This window comes from Malus domestica, chromosome 11 (genome assembly GCF_042453785.1).
Source record: "Malus domestica chromosome 11, GDT2T_hap1".
Taxonomy (NCBI): domain Eukaryota; kingdom Viridiplantae; phylum Streptophyta; class Magnoliopsida; order Rosales; family Rosaceae; genus Malus; species Malus domestica.
The window spans coordinates 3,175,813-3,197,862 of NC_091671.1; the positions used below are offsets into that span (position 1 = coordinate 3,175,813).

The 22,050-nt window shown below is 34.9% G+C and overlaps 3 protein-coding genes and 1 long non-coding RNA gene across 5 annotated transcripts; 1 reads left to right on the forward strand and 3 right to left on the reverse strand.

Annotated features, from left to right (window-relative positions):
- Positions 1 to 414: 414 nt before the first annotated feature.
- On the reverse strand, positions 415 to 1,386 carry LOC139189151 (uncharacterized). Of its 2 annotated transcripts, XM_070807484.1 has the most exons (4): positions 1,248 to 1,385; positions 886 to 1,126; positions 650 to 788; positions 415 to 530 (listed from the first exon to the last, which is right to left on the reverse strand). In XM_070807484.1, exons 1-3 carry the CDS (start codon positions 1,377 to 1,379, stop codon positions 679 to 681), a joined length of 483 nt encoding a protein of 160 aa, XP_070663585.1. In that variant the 5' UTR covers positions 1,380 to 1,385; the 3' UTR covers positions 415 to 530; positions 650 to 678. The 2 variants fall into 2 exon arrangements, with proteins under 2 accessions (XP_070663585.1, XP_070663586.1); XM_070807485.1 differs by lacking the exon at positions 415 to 530 and having other exon boundaries at positions 536 to 788; positions 1,248 to 1,386.
- A 59-nt stretch (positions 1,387 to 1,445) lies between these two features.
- Positions 1,446 to 5,294, reverse strand: LOC103447551 (DEAD-box ATP-dependent RNA helicase 20-like). The gene is made up of 9 exons (XM_029087986.2): positions 4,859 to 5,294; positions 4,551 to 4,730; positions 4,276 to 4,434; positions 3,935 to 4,089; positions 3,614 to 3,706; positions 3,345 to 3,430; positions 3,032 to 3,267; positions 2,382 to 2,609; positions 1,446 to 1,585 (listed from the first exon to the last, which is right to left on the reverse strand). The coding sequence occupies exons 1-9, from the start codon at positions 5,160 to 5,162 to the stop codon at positions 1,470 to 1,472; spliced, it is 1,557 nt and encodes a 518-aa protein (XP_028943819.2). The 5' UTR covers positions 5,163 to 5,294; the 3' UTR covers positions 1,446 to 1,469.
- Positions 5,295 to 10,374: 5,080 nt separating this feature from the next.
- LOC139189152 (uncharacterized) lies at positions 10,375 to 11,717 on the reverse strand. The gene is made up of 2 exons (XR_011572724.1): positions 11,439 to 11,717; positions 10,375 to 10,808 (listed from the first exon to the last, which is right to left on the reverse strand). It is a non-coding gene; the product is annotated as an uncharacterized lncRNA (long non-coding RNA).
- Positions 11,718 to 18,008: 6,291 nt separating this feature from the next.
- On the forward strand, positions 18,009 to 21,283 carry LOC103447206 (protein transport protein SFT2-like). Its single transcript, XM_008386389.4, has 4 exons — positions 18,009 to 19,028; positions 20,211 to 20,478; positions 20,580 to 20,684; positions 20,875 to 21,283. Exons 1-4 carry the CDS (start codon positions 18,823 to 18,825, stop codon positions 20,983 to 20,985), a joined length of 690 nt encoding a protein of 229 aa, XP_008384611.2. The 5' UTR covers positions 18,009 to 18,822; the 3' UTR covers positions 20,986 to 21,283.
- The last annotated feature ends 767 nt before the right edge of the window (positions 21,284 to 22,050 follow it).

Sequence of the window (22,050 nt, forward strand, 5' to 3'; positions counted from 1 at the left end):
AACTAAAATGATCATTTTAGAAATAAGTGAAGGTATAATAAGGAAAAAAATTCATTCTGATTCTCTAAAAAATCAGGAATTCAAATACCACCTAAACATAGAGAATCCAATTCCTCCAAATTTTAGAGATGAATTCTAAAATTTGGGTGAATCCCGCCAACTTTTTTATTCTCAATGTTTATGTTTGTTAGACATTGACGTATTCTGAATCGGAATTTAATTCGGAGTTTTGATTCGGATTACCTTTGTGTAAACGTGACATAGCAAACGAAGCAACCATTGACACCCAGTAGTATCAAAACTGTTGTTCAAACAACGTCGAAATTAGTTAGTTTAGGTCTACTGAAGTCTAACACATGGTCATTGGGTTTTCCAACTCTCATATCCAAACACAACCACATATTACATAATTTACGGTCTCCAAAACAAGCCTAATCAATATCCAGAGTCATGTTAGGGTTGCCCTAGCCTGCAGTAGCCCCGCCCCGGCCGACTCCTTCCATTCTCTTAACCATTGCAATAACAGTTGTCTGCAAATCATTAAATTTATGATATATATATATATACATCAGTGCAGATAAGTTTTCTCCTTTATTACATATAAAGTTTCAAAAATAAAATCGCAAACATAATAAAACATCAAATTTACCACTTATTGTCAATGAGACTGGTGCCCCATCATTCACTGCCGTCTTCATCGTCATCTTCATTGTCGTCTTCATCCTCATCTTCATTGTCGTCTTCATTGTCTTCATCGTCCTCATCGTCTTCTCGCCAGATACTATAGACTGACAAATGAAATGCATGATAATTAATTAAGAACCCCAGATATCACTAATTTGAAAATTCTTTGAATTTTAAGCGCTTCAGACAGCTGATACTTACTTGGATATTCGACTCCCTCTCTGATGTCATGCATTTTTGACAAACGGCCATCAGAATTGACCATACCAAACAACATCAAATCCTTTTTGCCACTCGCCTTAACAACTATTGCTCGGTAAAGCTTCTTTTCGTAAGTTGCGGGGTCAGCGGCCTCAAAAGTAAGATAAGTCATACTAACAAAAAAACACAAGGTAGAGAATTCGTATGCCTCCACCACTCTCACAAAATGCGCTTGGAGCCCCTAAAAAGGAAAGCCATGCAGAATATTATATTAAAACAAGTGAGCTATTAAAGATTACTCGTAAAACAGAACATGCTAACGTAAAAATAGAGCAGCAGCTATTACAAATTCAGATTAGAACCTTTATTTTCCTGATTTCCTCCAGGGCGTAACGTGCATGTTTTTCAGTATTGGGGTAAGGCAGATACATAGGAGAGAAATGACCATATCCAGTTTGTTTAAATAAAGGCAAGTGGAACAAAGTTAGCAACATATAGACCTTATTTTATGGTCCTACATGCAAATGCAAATGTGTAGTACACTCTGTATTCGCACAGATGGTGCATGCCATTATTTAATCTTCTTAAATGCAATTGCACAGGAAAGTAATAAGATGCAGCCAAGTAGAGCGCGCACACAAATTCACATATACCATTTTGTTGTTAGCCTCCCAGCGCCACGTCCGAGGTATGTAGGTTCCTAGAAGACATCAATTCATACCCATATCATAAATCCAAAAAAGAAATGAATTTCTAAAGTACTACCAACCATCACTATTTGGAGTAGGGCGGCTAAACAAGTTTTAGGCTTAAATGAAGAATGGTGGCAAGAGAAGTGTCAGATCAAAGCAACAAAATTTATTTAATACCCTAAGAAATCACATGAAAGCATCTAGTCTACAGGGTGCGCGTAGGACAGGATGTGCGAATCGGATTTTGATGTGTCATCTCCATATTCGAAACCGTTTATTTTTTATGAACTCAAAACCGTAGAATTCCTAAATGGGTTTTCACCTAACCCAACCCATAGATGACAGATTTTTCATTGGGTAGCAGTTTTCTCTATTACGGTATTTTCATATTTATTATATACTAATTAGATAGTGGATTTTTAATAAAAATGAGATTAAATAGACTACTACTACTAATACAATTGATATAATGCATATAGCAAATATTATTAAATATTTATTACCAAGAAAATAATTACTGATCATTGATAAGCATATAATTTATACTAATAATGATATAATGCATATAATTACCAGCACGGACTTCCAAATTTAATAATACATGATTATTGGTAAACAGTTCTCCATATAATAAATGTTTATATTCTTTTATTAAAAAATGAAAACAGTTTCCTTTCGGGTAAGGGTTCTAGACGGATACCACATTAACCATAACTGAACCTGAAATTGAATAATTTACCCATCACATGTGTATATGACAATGTGTGTACAACATTATTTACTCTAGTGTTTGTAATTACTGACCTGGATATGTTACATCACGCCCCAGTTGTTCCAATTCAGAACTAACATTCTGTCCAGCTTTCTTGAGTAAGATGGTAAGTCCCTTTGCGCATCCAGCATTAGCAGTTGTAAAGAATGTGTATGCTGTTCCTTTTGCTGCAGCACTTCCAAAGCAGTCAATGTGGTAAACATAATCATCAAGGGATCCCGGAAAGTCGTAATTGATAACATATTTCACATCCTTCAGATCTGCAAATTAAGCATGAAACAGATGATTAGAAACAAGGCTTCTGGCCATTTCACAGGATAAATGCATTCAACGAAAATTTGCCAGGTTGTCACACCTGCAACCCCCACAGTAAACAAACAAACCCTAGGTTACTAACAGGACATGATTTTGGAAAGGTGGATGTCGACTCTTAAATCAAATAAAGCCTTCAACTGTGACGTGATTGAAGAATGTAAATGTCTTTCTAAATAAAATTAAAATAGTAATAATAGATGCAACTTTGGAGGCACAACCGAAAAAGAGTTCCTTTCTCAGTTACAAGGTTGCTGTCTTTGTACTGTGTCCGTTTGGACTTTGTTATATAAGTCCTCCTTGACCAAAAAAAAAAGGAAAAAGAGTTCCTTTCGAGTCTTTCACAAACTAAAAGAAATTCTACTGATACCTAGATCACGAGCGGCAACATCTGTTGCAATCATTATGGGGATCTTGCCAGCTTGAAACTCAGAGACAATCCGGACCCTTTCCGCTTGACTTTCGTTTTCATGAACCAAGACTACGTGCTGACCGTCCGTGCAAAGCTGCAGGGCGATCTGATCACGTGATTCACATCCTTTCTTTGTATCCATGAATATCACTATTCTGCTGCCATCCAATATACCACCTAGCAGCTCGACCAACCTGAAAATTTGAAATAAATCAGAGTTATATTAACCTCAAACAAACTGCACAAGATCAACCATTAGAATGTCTCCTACTTGTTATATTTCTGATCTTCAGTAAGGACGTAAACAATTTGGTTGACCGGAGGTGTCACTTTCAGAATTGGAGAAACTATTTGAACCTGTTGTACATCCAAAGATTAAAATCAAACATGTATTGGGTATTGCACATGAAAAAATATGCAAAGAGTACTATTGCAATCACAAGATAGAATTAAAAGGACTTTATGTGACTACCAATTTCATCCAGTAACAACAATTAAAAACGAACATGTGATGGAAAAGAAAATAGTAAGATATATTACTTTGCATGCGTTGTGAAGGAATAGTTTTGCCCGTTTATCAACCTCTTCTAGCCAGCTAGCACCCCAGAATGATTTTTGATAGTCTAAACAGATCTGCATTCAATAAACCCATAGATAGCAATGACAATTCAACTGAACATAAACTTTGATATATAAACACACGTGGACACATATGTACACACACACACACGTGTGTGTGTGTAAGGGAATCTAAAAATGCTAAAGAGTTCATCTGACCCTTTAATGGAATCCAATTATCTTTTCCATTAAGGGTAACATGTCAAACCTGATGAAGAACCAAGTAAGGGTAATATGTCAAACCTGAGATAATATATTTCGAATTTGAGGCTCATGCGTGTCTGATAGCATCCAATCAGCACCATCCAACACAAGGTATGTAACGCTTTTCAAGTTCGTACTTTTGCTCTTTAACAAAACAAGCAAGCTACTAAGTGTGTCGATTAAAATCCCACCTCCTGAGCCAAAATATTAATTGCAATCAATAAGTAGAATAACTCTGTACTCAAACAAGAAATCCCCTTAAAATCTTCACCTACACAAAATTGCATGTTACCATAACCAATGCCTGTAACAGAAAAAAAAAATGTAGCAAAACAATAGCGATAGATAGTAAAATGTAGTTCACTGCCACCACAACCTACCACAAGTCTGACCAGAATTTTCATGCTTAAGCAGGTACAAGCCGGATAAGACTTTAATGTTGTAAGCTGCAGCAAATTTAGCACCCTCCTGTTGGATTTGTTCAGCGCGTTGAGTTGTTAGAGCTAAAATCAATACTATTGGGCCATCTCCACCACTAGCTGAAGAAAAATTATAAAATGGAAAACTTTATTCCTGATGCATATATAACCAAATATATGATTCATAGAGCTAGGATTTGATTATCTTAAGGATAACTAACATATATAATACTCACATCGTTTTGGCTGGGAGTTTACATGGAAAATTGCAGGGATCAGATACCCTAGCATCTTCCCGGATCCTGGTTGAGCAATACCAATAAGGTCACGGTCCTCCAAATCCATTGGCCATACTTGAGCTTGAATTGGTGTAGGTCGAACAAATCCAGCTTTTGAAAATTCTTGTATAACATGTTCTGTGATGATCAAGAATTGAAACATTCAATACATATATATATGTATATACATTCAAATGGAAATGTATGTTTATTATATTGTATAACAAGTTACTTTGTTTAATACAAGAAAAAATAATAATAGGTACCTGGAAACCGAGTGTTATCGAAAGTCGTGATGGGGTCCGGAACATCATCCCAGCCTACAACACGGATTTCCCTCCGTAGCCTATACTCCTCGACTTCGTCGGGCGCATAAGATGTGCCATCAGTAGTAATTTCCCTCTTGTGGTGGTCCTGCGTTTCAGGCGTGCCGCCTTGAGCAGTAATTTTCCTCCGTTGGCTCCCATACTCCTTGCCCTCACTGGCCGTATTTGAGGAGCCTTGAGCGGCATCAGCACCATAATGTTGTGTTAGGCTTACTGAATTAGGGACATTGGACCGCTTCGCCATATTCGAAACAGTTAATCTAGGGTTACTAAGTTTTGAATTTTGGTACCAATCACGATCACGGTCGAATTTTTAAGGAGCATTTTGATACATGTAAGGCTTTTAGAGATTTGATCAAACTGCTGTTCTACACTGTTAATTAATTTACTAATTAATGTACTAATTAAATCGAATATTTACCAAACTCCTAAAATCTTGCAAAAGAAGATATTGTTAATTTATGTTCCATTAATTTAATATATTTCAAAAGAAAAAAAAAAACAATAAAATTTCTATAATAATAATATTTTTTAAAAAACGTTGAATTGTGGTGCAAAAAAGCCGATGTCTTTTTAAGGAGCAATAGCGTTTAGGGATTTTGATACATGTAAGGCTTTTAGAGATTTGATCACGATCACAGTCGAATTTTTAAGGAGCATGTTGATACATGTAAGGCTTTTAGAGATTTTATCAAACTGGTGTTCTACATTTTTAATTAATTTACTAATTAATGTACTAATTAAATTTAATATATACCAAACTCCTAAAATCTTGCAAAAGAAGATATTGTTAATTTATGTTCCATTAATTTAATATATTTCAAAAGAAAAAAAAAATAATAAAATTTCTATAATAATAATATCTATAAAAAAAAAAACGTTGAATTGTGGATGCAAAAATTTACAGAGTTTTAGCTTCAAAAGCTTCATTTATAGAGCCTTAGCTTCAAAAGCTTCATTTACAGAGCTCTAGCTTCAAAACTTCACTTGCAAAGCTTCCCCTACAAAGCTTCAGTGCAGGGTATACAAATACCGCCTCCGAACAACTGCCACTTCGGCCCATACATGGATTCAATTTGAAGTCTCCGGCCAACAGACTCTATTGACCGAAGACTTGGGGGACTACACTATACACCATATATTGGGCCTCAACTGGGCCTCATGAAAAATACTTGGAGGACTCTAGTCCATTATTTATGTATTTGAGGAGTGAGCCCTTATTTTATAAAAGGGATTCCCTCACCATCATTAGAGAGCATCAACTCTAGCCCATTATTTATGTATTGAAGAACGAGCCTTTATTTTATAAAAGAGACTCCCTCACCATCATTAGAGCAACATCAATTATAGCCCATTATTCATGTATTGAGGAGCGAGCCCTTATTCTATAAAAAGGACTCCCTCACCATCATTAGAGAGCATCGCCACTTACTGAGCAACCACCTTGCCGCGAACATCAAACTCTAGCCATTATTCATGTATTGAGGAGAGAGCCCTTATTCTATAAAAGGGACTCCCTCACCATCATTAGAGAGCATCGTCGCTTACTGAGCAACTGCCTCGCCGTGAACATCAACTCTAGCCATCATTCATGTATTGAGAAGCGATCCCTTATTCTATAAAAGGGACTCCCTCACCTTCAACGCCACAAGCCGAGCCAACCAAGGCAACATAAGCCACAAGCCAAGCAGCTTCGCAACATGTGCAACTTCTAGATGAACATCATTTCAAATTGAGCACTGCCTCATATCGAGCATTAGTTTAAGACAGCATCTAGTTATTTCGGCTCACACATAGACTGAATTTCAAGTCCCCAGCCAAGATTCTCTTGATTGAAGACTTGGGGGACTACTATTTATACCATACTTAGGGCCTCCGTATTTAGACCTCGTATAAATACTCGGGGGATTCAAATGTAATTATGTAATAAAAGAAAGGGCAAATATGTAAAAAGGGGAGGAGCCCTTATTCTATAAAAAGGTCTCCTCACCCTCACAAACCCTAAGTCTCTCCTATCTAGAGCAAAGCTCTCGCACTCTCTCCCTCACAAATACTCTCAGAGAAATACAATCAGTGTGGATGTAGACCAAACCTTGGGGTGAACCACGATACATCTTGTGTTATTTACATTTCTTGCAGATTCACGGTCGGATTTACGTTGTTCCAAAACCTCTGGTTTTGTGCATCAACATGCTTAAACTTTAAAAATATTTAGTTGTTGATTAAAAAATTCTTGTGCTATAATCAAGTGTTACTTTCACTAATATTCTTCTCATTCATTTTTACTTTTAGTTTGTACCAATTTTCTTTTTAGTTTTAATTTGTACACATATATTAATTTCTTTTTGTGCCCGTATTTTTTTAAAGTTTTATTTGTATTTGCACCCATATTTTTTAATTTATTTGTACCCATTTTTAATTTTGTTAAATGTGCCCATGCTAATTCTATTATGTTTTAAAAAATATCAATAGTTATTTTTTAAATATGTTAATAATTATGTGGGTACATTATTTTCTTGCAATAATTTTGTGAAGAACAATATTACGCTAATATATTTATTTTTAAGTATCATATTTAAAAAATATTATTTAAATTTTTTTAAATTTCATAATTTGTGAAACATTAAATGCATGAGTTAAATCTCTTAAATGATGTTAACGATCTCGATCAAACTATTTAAATTAACAAGATTTCAGTCTAAAAATTAGGTTGATTAGAAACCGGAACAAAAATGATCAATTTTTTATTTTCTTTGTCAAACAAAGACCATAGGTTTCTCTTAATTTTATTTTTTGATAAATAATCAAATATTGCTTCGATTATTTTTAATATTGCTCGGATTATTTGTACAATAATTAACAATTTCCAAACCAACATAAGAAGAATAAAATCACAAAGAATGAAAATTTTCTATTCCGTAAACTCTAATTTTTCTAACATGCAGTAAATTAATACTAGCTTTGCCTCTAACAGATTCGCAGATACTATAATATTGATCAATCTTTCCATTTACACAAGAAACTTAATTTTTCTAACATGTGCTAAAGAGTTTCTATTCCTTAAAATTTAAAAAAAAAAATTGCACTTTCTAAGAACAGGAGATTCCTCGATACACTACCATAGTCAATGGTAACCATCAAAACAGAATCCGAACACGTAAAACACCCTTAATAGTGCAAAGGTGAGGAAAACTAAATATGTAACACATATAATCCAAAGGAAAGTTGAGATAAATTACGTTACAAAGATTGACAATTCATTCTTCAATAAACATTCAAGCGAAGGAAGAAACTACAAAAGCAAAGAGAAAACGTAAACGAGAAAAAATGAAAAAAAATTAACCAACTACACTCAATTTCATTTAGGGATGCACAAGTCTCCACTAGTAGCGGATGCCTTCGATATTTCTCCACCATTTCTTAGGTTTTATCGCCAATTTTTTTTAATGTCTCCACCATTATTGGATAAATACTCCTGAAACATTTAAAAGTTTATATAAAAACTGATATTTAAAACGAAAACGCCGCCCACTAAAAAGGAAAACGAAAATGCCGCCCAAGAAAACTGAAATCCTAACGAGGTAACTAGCTTTACTCCGGCTTTCTGTAAGTTAACGGAATTTGAAAAACCCTCGAAGGGAAAGCAATCCTAAAATAGCCAATGAGCTTTTGATTTGAGTTGTTTCCTAACGAGGTAACTAGCTTTACTCCGGCTTTCTGTAAGTTAACAGAATTTGAAAAACCCTCGAAGGGAAAGCAATCCTAAAATAGCCAATGAGCTTTTGATTTGAGTTGTTTCGAAAAGGGGGAAATCCCAAATAAGATAAAAAGATTGAACAAGCAGTACCATTTGAGAGAGTAAAATTATTAATAATTTTAGTTTCTTTTATACAGGAAAATGTATTTAGAGAAAATGGAAGAGTTTCAATTGATGAAAGAGTGGCAAGAATGTATGGATGCAGTGTGGAAACGCAACGGAAACGCTAAAAGCATAAACTGGAGAAAAGAGGGGAATCTTCCTCCCGTTCAGAAGCATGCTAAGACGTAAGTCTTTTTTTCGTTATTTTTTCTAAAGCAATTTATAACTAGTTAAATTGGAATTCCCTTAGAAATTAAAGTGGAAAAGTTTGGATATGTGCAAAAAATTTAGTGAATAAAATATTTAAAATTTTGACAATGAAATTTGCTGCGGTGAATAATCTTAGATAGATATGATAAGCACTATCAATCTAATCCCAAGATTATTCATCGTATCAAACTTAAATATCAAATTTTCAAACATTTTCTAACTATAATTTTTGCACATATCCAAACTCTTCCATTTTAATTTTTAAGAAAATTCCAATTCAGCTAGTTATAAATTGCAAAAGAAAAAATAACGCAAAAATGACTTGCATCTAAATATTCTTTTGAACTTCTCTAGTCCACGCTTTTAGCCTTTCCGTTGCATCTCCACACTAAATCCATACATTCTTGCCATTCTTTCGTCAACTGAACCCTTTCATTTTCTCCAAATACATTTTCCTACATAAAAGAAAATAAAATTATTAATAATATTTCTCCCAATCAGGCTTCTCCAATCTTTTTATCTCATTTGACATTCATGCCCAAGGTTCCCCTTTCCAAATCAACTCAAACCACCAATTTAATGGCTATTTTAGTACTATTTCCCCTTCGGTTCCAACATATGATTTTTCAAATTTCAGAAACTTACAAAAAAACAGGAGTAGAGATGGTTATCGTTAGGATTTCAGTTTTCTTGGATGACATTTCCTTTTTCATGGGCGGCGTGTTCCTTTTCCTGGATATATTTAAAAGTTTACATAAACAACTGCTGCTGGGTAAAACTTCTTTTCATAAGTTGCGGGTCCAGCGGCCTCAAAAGTTAGATAAGCCATACTAGCAAAAAACCACAACTTAGTGAATTGGTATGACTCAATTCTTACAAAATGCGCTTGGAGCCTCTAAAACAGAAAGCCACGCAGAGTATTATATTAAAACCAAGTGTGCTACTAAAGATCAGTCGTAAAACAGAACATGCTAACGTAAGCAATAGAGCAGTAGCTATTACAAATTCAGATCCGAACCTTTACTTTTCTGATTTCCTCCGGGGCGTAACGTGCATGTTTTTAAGCATTGGAGTAAGGGTAGATACATTGGAGAGAAATGACAATATCTAGACCGTTTAAATAAAGGCAAGCGGAACAAAGTTAGCAACATATAAACCTTATTTTATGGTCCTATATGCAAATGCAAATGTGTAGTACAGTGTGTATTAGCACAGATGGTGCGTGCCATTATTTAATGTTCTTATATGCGAATGCACAGCTAAGTAGCGCGCACACGCATTCACTATACCATTTTGTTGTTAGCCTCCCAATGCCACGTACGAGGTATGTAGGTTCCTGGAAGACATCAATTCATACCCATATATATAAAACCATAAAACAAATGAATTTCAAAAGTACTAAATCTTGATAATATGTTTCAATTACATGAAGTTCAAAAGTTGGCATAAAAAACTTGGGTAGAAGAATTTTTGGATGAGAGGGTGTAAATTACATGTGCAGTTAAAAAGTAGGCATAAAAAACTGAATATTTGTTTTAGGTCTAGGGTTCTCTCTATTTAATTGTTGTAATTTTCAGCGGTATGCATCTCTAGCAATGTTTATAGCTGCCTATCAACGCACTGCTCGGCGCCACCTATACTCTCGTTTGAGAGAATAACAAGGGGTGTTTTTGATGAGCATGCTATGTAGGCCCGGATGGACGTTACTAAAAAAGACAGAGAAGAAGTGCTTGTCCAAATAGGAAAGATGCTACCAGATTGCAATGTTAGCGTAGTGGACGCGCTTCGCTATACATTTAGGTTCGGACTTCCTTTTGAGGACTAGTAATTTGGCAAAAACGCATAAAAAGACCGTGAGTTTATATTTCAATCTCTCTATTTTTGTTATAATTACATTTTTGTGACTACAACAAATTAAACTAATATTTTATTTTTATTTTTTGTGAATAATACATTATAGAAGTTCATGGTTCATGATTACAGAGAAACTAAGGGTGCTGATGAAATAACTATAAAACACATGCTAAAGCAATTTCCATTAATATGCGAGACTTATCTGCCAGATGCAGTCTCCAAATACAAAGTTGTAAGTTTATTTTCCTAAATTCTGTTTAAAGTTTAAAATTCTTTAGATAAATATTTTAATGCCTAAAATAATTTAAATAGTTTCAAGCATTAAAATATTTATCTAAAAAGTTTAAACTTTAAACTGAATTTAAAAAAATAAACTTATAATTTTGCATTTGGATACTGCATCTTCCAAATAAGCCTCTCATATTAACGGAAACTGCTTTAGCATGTGTTTTATAATTACTTCATCAACACCCTTAATTTCCCTGTAATTATCAACCATGAACTTCTGCAGTGTATAATTCACAAAATCAAAATTTAAATATTAATTTAAATTGTTAAAGTTAGTACAAAAATAAAGAGATTTAAATAGAAACTCACCCACAATCTTTATTGGTGCTCGTTTGTCAAATGATGAGTTCTTCTAACAAAAAAGTCAGAACGTGCACTACACTAATGTCGCAATACTGTAGCATCTTTCCCATTTGTACGAGCAGTAGGGCAAAAAATTTAGAGAAGGCAAGTAGAAAAGGAGGGCCTGGAATGTTGAAGGGTGAGAGGGGAGGAGAGTTTGGAACGTTGAAGGGTGAGAGAGGGGAGGTTGAATGTTTGGTGAGAGACCTCCATCCCTCTTCACCGCTGGGTGTTTCAGTGAAGCCTGATTTTAGTAGAAGATGAGCTCTGGTATATATAGTGGGTGTGCACTGAAAAGTCTCCATCCCATCCACATAATTAAACTTCATACACCAACCAACAATGAATAACTCTTGAGCAATAATAATTATATGATTCAATGTTCATTCAATGAAGAGTAACACTACATACACATTAGTGGATCTATAATTTTAATATCGGATGATCCTAATTAAGGTATGTTATACGCTAATTTAGCAGCGTGCTGAAACTTAGTGCTTATACAATTGGATGAAATCTAATAGAGATTATGCGTACTAGACTGATTTAAGTAGATGTATTATACATCATAAAATAAGTGCTTATTTGCACTTTAAAAAGGTATGCTTGTATTGATAATTTGAGTTTATTATTTCTCATGCCGTATGAATGATAGTGAATTAAAAAAAATAACGGTGTGAAACATAAAGTATAAAAACTATTAGTTGAGTAATGCATCAACGTTTTATTAATTAAAACGTTAGGTGGATGTGGAACAACTTCATTGAATAACAATTAAAATGTTAGGTTGAAGTGGAACAACTTCATTGAATAACAATTAAAATGTTAGGTGGGCTCTTGGAAGAGTTTTAATTGTTTGAGGTTAAAATTTCTAATAATTTAGACTATTGTATTATTTTTAAATTTTTTTTTTGATGAACGAGATAATGCATTACCCGGGCAGAGATGTCAAAGAAAACAAGAAAGCTTACAATAAAGCAAACAGGCCAGTTACGACCAAGCAAGAAACGAAGTACAAGGAGGAAACATCCGACCCCATCTTCCCTTGTTCATGTTATGTGTAATAATGGCCTCCCTTGTCCCCATTTTTAACTTTTACAACTCATTCAATACGTAAAAGTTCTAAAAAATATGATTACTTTTAGGAAAAAAAAAACAATAGTTAATATATATTAAAAAATTATTTACTTTAATCAATATTGAAATTTAATAATATTATATTTCAAATCATACACACTATAGGTCTATAGGTCTTTTTATTTCATTGGTTTCTAGAGAGTAATCTATAGTGATTAGTTTAGGTTTATTAGGAGGATGATAAAAGTAGATTTAATATTTTATTATTTTACATTTCTTATGAGTAGTTTATTATTTTATTTTCAACTTTGGGGTACAACAGTGGTCGTTTTTCATTTTTCCAGAAAGCTTCTGTCTTGTCTGCAGTTCACTGAAACCTAGCATACAAATGAGAAAGTTTATTAATTTTTCTAATTAATAGGTAAGTTTAGGCCACTTTATTCTTAAGTCTTGATTATTTTATTTGTTTATTGCTTTAATTTTAAGTGTTCGTAATTTAAAAATTCAGTTTCAAATTTAATATATTTTTTTCTGATAGTTTGATAGATTTTTTAGAAATATAATTTATTATATAAACTTGTATTATTGTTGTTCAATTTGTTAGGTTAACGTTCAATGAAGAGGTTAAGAATTATTGATTCATTCTTTAAAATAAGAGATGATGGTGATGAATTAGAGAGTTATATACCTTCCGAATCGGTACTTTTTCAATTTGTTAGGTTAACTTTCAATTCCGTTAAGGATTAAATGGCACAACTTGAGTATGCACTTTTCCTTTTATTTGTTAAGTTGTTATGATAAGATTGATAACGTATGTTTCTTTCTACTATAAGTTGCAACTTCAAATGTTTTTTTTGTTAAATCTAGTTGAAACTTGCTTTATTCATAGTTAAATTTCTTACTTTAAATTATTGCTTTCAGACTTATTATTATGTAACATTATGTAAGTAACAAAAAAATTTAACCATTTGATCTCGTAGTAATAATTTTAGTTTAGCCCACCCACTAAATAATTCCTGGCTCCGCTATTGGTCACGGGGGCAATGGAAGGAGAAAGTCTTTCTTCTTTGTTGAAACCAAGGTCCAAAAACAGCAGAGCCATGATGGTCTTCAATGTTCCTCTTCGTCTGCAACTAGATCTTTCTTCTTAGTTCAAAAATTATGTTGCACAACAATAGTGGTCTTCTCTCTTCCACCACATGTCCAAACCGTTAGGTGGTCCTCACATGCGCTTCTTTGGTTTCAGGATGATCTCAAGACCACCCGAGTCCATAAATGGATGCGTCCCTATAAATACACAATGATTTTCCACAAAATCTAAACACCTAAAATGAGGTAAGTGTCAAATGTTTGATTTGTTTTTCTTTCACCCACATTAAATTTTATTTATACACAAGACTAGTCAATAATATAATTAATCTTGCTATTCAAACTTTAGACAGTAAAATGAAGTGCCAATGTTTCATTTGTTTGTGTTTGACTGTAATGTGATGGTATTTAGTGAAATGCATGTATAATTACTGATAAAATATACACATTTACGGGTACAAACGCAATTGTGTGGGAAAGAGGAGACACCTATCATGGCGCCAACCTAACCGCACGACAAAAAAATAAATCAGCTTACAGAGTTTGCAGGTGGCCTGAGTGAGCTAGCGGGTTTCCATGAAGAAGACTGACTGTCTGCCTTCTTATTAGTATACTCTTTTCACCATCTTTTACATTATACGATCACGGTTAAGTTACGTCAACATATTTTATTATTTTTATAAAAAAATTAATATAAAAAATTAACGTGATTTAACCGTGATCGCACAATTAGAAAAAGATGAGAAGAACATGGTAATGGAAAGATAGACAATCTGCCTCCTTCGCGTAGATAGTAGTAAATACTTTTGAAGAGATGATGGGGTAATGGAGTAGTGACTAGACTAGATGGCCTAAGCGCCTGCTGATTGTGATTGATTTGCTTTAAGACAGTGTAGGGTCAAAAGGCTAAGTTTTTAGTTGACCGATAATAATTCATGAACCGAAAATAGTTATGTGAATATATGCATTTCTTTTGTAGACCTGTTTTTTTTATGACAACGAATCGATAAGATTTTGTGATTGAACGTGCTAAAGTATTAATGTTTGAAAGTGTTAAGTTTCGGAATATTATGAAACTTTAAATTATCTAGTATTCAAGATAATGATTACTTTTTGTTTCTAGAAGCTTTATTTTGTACTCATATGAATTATAATTAAAGACTTACTTGGATGTAAAAAAAAAAAATATCATTCGTAAACTATTATTTCAATTGTTAAAATTGTACGAGGACTTAATGATTAAAATAGAGAAATGCATGATAAAATGTATCTAGGTCTAATCGGATAAATGGTCCCCGTGGTCATAAGGTATTCGGATGATAGCCCCTGTGGTAAAAAAATTCGGATTTAAACCCTGTGATCTAAGTCTGTTAGGATTTAAACCCCTGTGGTCTAAGTCTGTTAGGATTTATGCCCTTTTGTTAAATAATGTTGATGTGGTTGTCACATATATGCCACGTGGCTGCCAAATGTCTGCCACGTGGCAAAAATAATAATTTTTAATTTTTTTTAAACCTGAATTTTTACAAAAAAAAAAAAAAAAAAAAAAAAACCCAGAAGCTCCCCCGCCCTCCGCCTGTTCCCCCCCCCCCCCCCCCACCAGACTTCTTCTTCTTCTTCTTCCCGCCAGAGCCCTCTCCCCGCGCGACCCTTCTCCCTCTCCTTCTTCCTTCTTCTTCTTCTTCTCGCCGGCCGCGCGACTCCTCCCTCTCCCTGCGCGACTCCTCCCTTCCCTGCGCGACTCCTCCCTCTCCCTCTTCCTTCTTCCCGTCGGAGACCTGCTCCCCCCCTCGCCGGAGCCCTCTCCCCGCGCGACCCTCCTCCCTCTCCCTTTTCCTTCTTCTTCTTCTTCTTGCAGATCTGGTTTTTTTTTTTTTTTTTTTTTGTAAAAATTTAGGTTTTTTTTTTAAAAATAAAAATTATTATTTTAGCCACGTGGCAGCCACATCAGCATTATTTAACAGAAGGGCATAAATCCTAACAGACTTAGACTACAGGGGTTTAAATCCGAATTTTTTTACCACAGGGGCTATCATCCGAATACCTTATGACCACGGTGACTATTTATCCGATTAGGCCATGTATCTATAACGATGTTTAATTATTAAAAAACGAAAAGTATGACAAATTTTTCTTTTGTAATTTTCAAGTTGTTAAAAAAAATATAAAGATGGATGAAAAAATGGGTAAATAGATAAAAAAATGATAAACAGATTTAAAAACGAATAAACAGGTAAATGATTATGGTTAAATGGGTAAACGGTTATGGTTAAATGGGTACACAGTTATATGTATGGTTAATCGTTTATAAACGGTTATGTGTATAGATATAACCATTTATGCAATTACCTAACGTATAAACGGTTATACAGGTATGAATATAAAAGATTATAGATAAATAATTATGGTTACTCACCCGTTATAACCGTTGCCCATGCAATGTATTTGATAAGGGGTGGAGTAAGCGGGGCTGAGTGAAAGAAGGCTCTTTGCAGGTTCGACCAATCATGGCGCCAACCTAACCTATCGACAGAAAATAATTCAGCTCTACAGATTTTGCAGGTGGCTTGCGTACCCTGCGTGGCCTAGAGGATTTCCTTGAAACTAGAAGGGACAGAAAAAGGAAGGGCTGCAAGGGCATGCAATGCATGGTGGTTCTATAGCCTGAGGAGTGAGAAGTGGGGAACGGGTATCAGGCAGGCGTGGAGGAGCTTTTACTTCTCAGAAAAAATATACAACTTCAAGGCAAAATGCAAGGTTCATACGCTGCAGATCCGTATCTATGAGTTGAAAAATTTGAATGAACAACTTTGCCAGAAGTTGTTGGGATTGATAGGCTTTCAAATCGTTCATTTGAAAGAATTTAAACTCTTCTTGTTGGATGATCATAATGCCCAAAAATTAAAATTATTGATCATAATCCCAAAATTATTTAGGGCAAACTTCAATTAACAAAATATTGGTCTTAATTATTTATCGATTTTTTTTCTTCACTTTTTTGCTTCAATGTTGGCTCGTACAAACGACTCTGTTAATTAAACTTGGACTCTCATTTTCTTATTATCATGTATTCCATCACATATATAGAACTAGTACCTCTATCTCTATGTAATGTGTCTCGGAGGGAGTTGTTGACGTAGAATAAATGACAAACAATGGTAGAGAAAGTGGCTGTACAATTTGAAGTTGAATTACTGCAATATTTTTGGGTTTCGAAAAGAAATATTTAAGGGTTATTTGATAAACACTTGTTTTCAGTTTTTATTTTTACCTTCTTGATAACTGAAATTTGAAAAATACTATCAATTAAAGAAAATAAAATCTGAAACCACTTTCTTAAGTTTTTTTAAATTTGGTCTTCAATTTTCATTTTTTTTAAACCTGAAAATAAAATAGTTATCAGACAGATTCTTAAATTTATGCTCTTTAAGGATTATAATGAACATTTGCAGGTCGTTTGATAAATCCGTTCATTATTACTGTTTAGTTTTTGGTTTTTATTTTTTAAACTTGTTTGGTAACTATTTTAAATCAATGGTAAGTAAAGAAGATATTGTGGAGGAGTTTTCAGTTTTTTTTAAAGAGAAAATTATAGCAATGGTCCATCAATTTTAATCTAATTAGAGTAATGATCTCTCAACTAAAAATTCATGACCATTGTTCCCTTAACTCTTCAAAATGTGCAACTATGGTCCTTTTCGTCAACTCTGTTAGAACTTCCGTCAAAATGAGTCACGTCTTACACACGTAAGGTTGAATCAAGGGGCAAATATGAAAAACAAAATGAGAAAATTGTAGCAATGGTCCCTCAACTTTAACCAAATTGAAGAAATGGTCTCTTAACTTTAACCAGTTGGAGAAATGATTCCTCAAATTTAACCTAACTGTAGCAATGATCATTTCAACATGACTCATTTTGATGAAATTTTAACTAAGTTGATGAAAATAATCATAGTTGTTAATAATCATGCATTATTAAATATGAAAATTAATTAATGAGTAGGGATGGTAATGGGGTGGATTGGGTTCGGATGTGTCACTTAGTAGTACGGTCTAGTGATATTTATCTTCACTTGTGAGTGAGAGGTTTTAGCTTCAATTATTTCCAAAGGCAAATTTAAACTACATTATTGCTAACTCATTGTAAGACTAAAGTCACCTCCTTTCTTTAGTGTAAATAATATTTATTAAAAAAAAAAAGCTTCTCATGTCACACGCGAAATTTTAAAATCTTATCAATTTATGTCTTATTGCTATTTGATATTCGTGATTTAATTGATGAAGTTGACGTTGAACTGTTGAAGTCACGATTGCACCACACACATTAAAAACAGACCTTATAAAGCTCCAACTTCTCAATTGTTGCTCCGTATCCCAAACCAACAGCATAGTTTGGTCCCAGTAGTACATATGTGACTTATACATTAGTCTTCAAATGTTAAAAAATGAACTCTACAAGGGTCGGGGATGGATGGAACCAATCAGAAGTGCAAATCGTGCAAACGTGCAAGCAAAGCTGGGAAACAGACCACACCGCAACCATCAGGACTTGTGTTAGAGGAGTTAAGATTCTTAAGGCAATGCGCAACCTCTTAGTCTATTACACTTACGAGGAATGAACAAGCAGAAGCTGCTAACAACGATTGGTTGGCGGCTTCGTCCGTCTCTCTTGAGCTAAATTAGTCTTCAAACGTTCAAAACTATGAACTCTACAACAATCTTTTAGTCAAATGTACAATTTCAAAGCTTCTAAGATTGTAAGCAAATTGATACAATTTTAGAACTTCCGACGCAAGAAAATTACTACGATTTTAAAAACTTCGGATACAAGCAAATTGGGCCCATGGCCCATTTTGAAAACACCTCACTAGGCCCAATGCTGAGGACAAGCCCAAATAATTCCCATCTCACAAAAAAAAAAAAAAAAAAAAAAATTACAAAATTGAAATTAAAATCCACTGCCAGCAGCACCCAAACCTTATGTCTAATTCGTAAGCCTCGACGGCGACAATTATCCTGGGAAACCGCCACACCGCCGTTTTTCTGTTAACCAAAAACACGTTTCGACGTTTCGTCAAGGAAACTCGCCAGAAAAGAAACGTGCTTTCCCTTCCTTTTCCGATTTTAAATTCCCCGAAAGCTCAAAGTCTGTGACTTTCCAATTCCCCGGCGAAGCTTCTTCACAATGCAGAAGATGGCGCAGGAATGGTTTTCGCGGACAGGCAGCGGCGTCGATGACTTGCAGAAACCGTCGTCGTCTTCCTTGTTATCGGATTGGAACTCCTACGCCGCTTCACAATCTACGGACGAGAGCTCCTCTTTGGGACTTGGATTCGATCTCGAATCTGCGGTCCGTTCTGCTAACGACACGGTTTCCGGAACTTTCAGCGTGTACGTTCGTATCTGACCATAGTTTTTTTGCTTAGTTAACTCAGCATTTTAGTTACTGTATGGTTATTTGTTGGAGATTTTGGTAGTGAGTTTTTTAATTTCTGTGTTTTTAAGAGATCTGATAATTGGGTTTTCGATTTTGCGCATATTTAGGTGAACTTGATCATGGGTTTTGGATTTTTTGTATAAATAAGTGAATCTGATATTGGATTAATGATATTTGTGTATATTTTTGGTGAATTTTGTATGGGGCTGTTTATGTTTATGTTTGTGTAAATGACAAAATGTTGAGGTGAATCTGATATGGAGATTTTGGTTTTTAGGGGTTTAGGAGCTGGTGAGTCCGTAGAATAAGCTAATTTCTTGACCCGTTTCGTAAAATTTGCGATAGGGATTGGTATGTAATGTGATGAGGGGAATCTGATTTCTGTGCTTGGATCTGTGATTAGTATTTGATTAAGTGCATCATACTGGTTATGATGTTTCATATGCTGATTTAGGGTCTATGAATTTGCTTCTGAGTCCGATTGGACTATAGTTAAACGAAGAGCTTCCAAGCTATATGAGTTACAGGATTAGTGGAGGGTGCTGGCCTAGGTATTTACGAAATGAGAAAATTAGCTCATAGCAGAGTGTATATAAGTTAGTAGAATGCGTAAACTGAATATGTGTGCCTCAGCTTCATATGATTAGAAAAAAGCTGCGAAATGCACAATGGTTTTTTAGTAGTAGATCTGAAGTTCTTAAATTTCACAATTCACAAATAACTCTAAGCGAGACTAAAATCCAACAGTTATTTCAATAGTTGTGTTGTTCCTTCATGATGGGCAGAAAGGTTATCCTAGCAATGTGGCATATTGACAAAAATCAGAAGTTAGGGATAGAAGGGGAGGAGTGGGGGGCGCAGGGCACGCGTATTGCTTTTTCTTGTTGTTCTGTTGTTCTATGGAATGGTTTTTCTGATTGTAAACATCTAACTGGTTATTCAGCTTTAAATATAAATTCACTCCCTTTCTTTGCCTGAAACATATCATTCACCCAGTACCCTAGTTTTGTATAGTTTGCCTACACCCGCTGAATGGACAAGTTTGAGATGAAAGTTAATATTGATTTGTTTTCTGGGTTTTTATTTTATCTAAGAATTGCTGCAGTCTTTGTTTGATTTTTTCGGTTCCTGTATAGGGTTTCCAAAGGAGTGAAAGATATACCTGGGAGCCTCCAGTCTGCTACTAGTAATGTCCCTTCAGGAAAAGCTCTCATGTATTTTGGCTTGTTTCTGGCAACTGGGGTGTTCTTTGTTTTTATCGCATTTACCATGTTCCTTCCTGTCATGGTGTTGATGCCTCAGAAGTTTGCTATCTGCTTTACGCTTGGGTGTGCCTTTATTATCGCATCCTTCTTTGCACTCAAAGGTCCAAAGAATCAGCTTGCTCACATGTCTTCAAAAGAGGTAACTCGATCGCATGTGTACCTATTCAGTTGTCTTTGTAACCTGCCCCACACCTAATTTACTTGTCTGATGATGTACTTTTTCTTCCACGATGTATGCAGAGACTTCCGTTTACTGTTGGATTTTTAGGCAGTATGGTGGGTACCATATATGTATCCATGGTGCTCCACAATTACATTCTCTCTGTTTTCTTCTCTGTGTTACAGGTATCTAATTCTTTTCCATCGTTATGATTTACTATTTGATTCTTTTTCCACCTGGCTGATGATTCGGCTTTTTTGAATCTGTTTCGACATGTCTTACTTGCCTGGATATTTGTTTTCAAATATGATGATTAACAAAGAGTGTTAATTGTCCTACCAGACACTGAACTTGTGTGCAAATGAAAACTTTCAGGTTCTGGCACTTGCTTACTATGCTGTTTCGTACTTTCCTGGTGGATCTGCGGGTTTGAAGTTCCTATCTTCTGCCCTTACGTCTTCCGTAATGAGATGTTTTGGGAGGTGACTCTGACCTCTTTGTTGCCTTGTATATTTCTTACCTACGATTTTTGGTCAGTCTAGCATGGCCTGAGGCATATTCTTGAGTGGAAGCTATCATGTAAAAAAATGTCAGAGTTTAATTCTTTGTTAAACATCGATTTTAGATCAATTCGCAGAGAAAACTGCAATGCGTTTCCCGCAAGGTATAAATGGAAACAGAAACAATGTCTTGCGTGATGAAGCAAGCCTTGGAGGGAAGAATTTATTGTATGCTGAATTGTGAAATTCTAATTGAGAAAACAGGCTCTGCCATTTATTGTTTTCATGTGAGCTTCGATCTATCATAAGCTGGGTTAAATATGTGTCCGTTTGAAGATCTGCAATTTGCTATTGTTTGCTTGAGTGGTCTTGGCCTTATAACTGCAGCCTGATGTTTGACATCTGAATTTTTTTAGCAAGAAATGCTCTTGGCATATTCCTTTTTAGAACCTTGAAGTTTTCTTGGCCAACTAATTTAACCCACGTCACATCTATCAAAGAGAATGTAGAGAAGGATTGGACTAGGTCGTGCTAGAAAATTAGGCCTACCAATTTCTTGCACGACCTGTTAAATTGATAGGAAATGACACGAAAATAACAAGCTTCAAGTTAACCTTAATGAGTTGGGTCGATATCATGTCATCCGTTAACATGTCGGATGTTATCGGGTCACCATTTAAGAACTCAATAAGATATCGTTTGCCAGATTCAGGCATTAAACATGACAATTTTTTGCATGATCTATTAACCAGACACAATCCGTTAACGAATCACGTAGTTATCGGGTCACCTATTAAGAATTCGTTAAGATAACGAGTTTGACACAACACAAACTGTTTGCCAAGTTTAGGTTGGAGAGTTTTGCTGTGAATTTTCGTGTTCATGAGGCCAAAGTTCTTATAAAGCTACGTATATATGATGGAGCACTCAAATTCGAACCTCCTTCCCGTGAGTTGGAATTGTTTAGATATGTCGCGTCATCAACGAATAAAAAAGGCTTTTAAAACTCCTGTATATGCTTGAAGAAGATGCAAGCGTCTTGGAAACCACC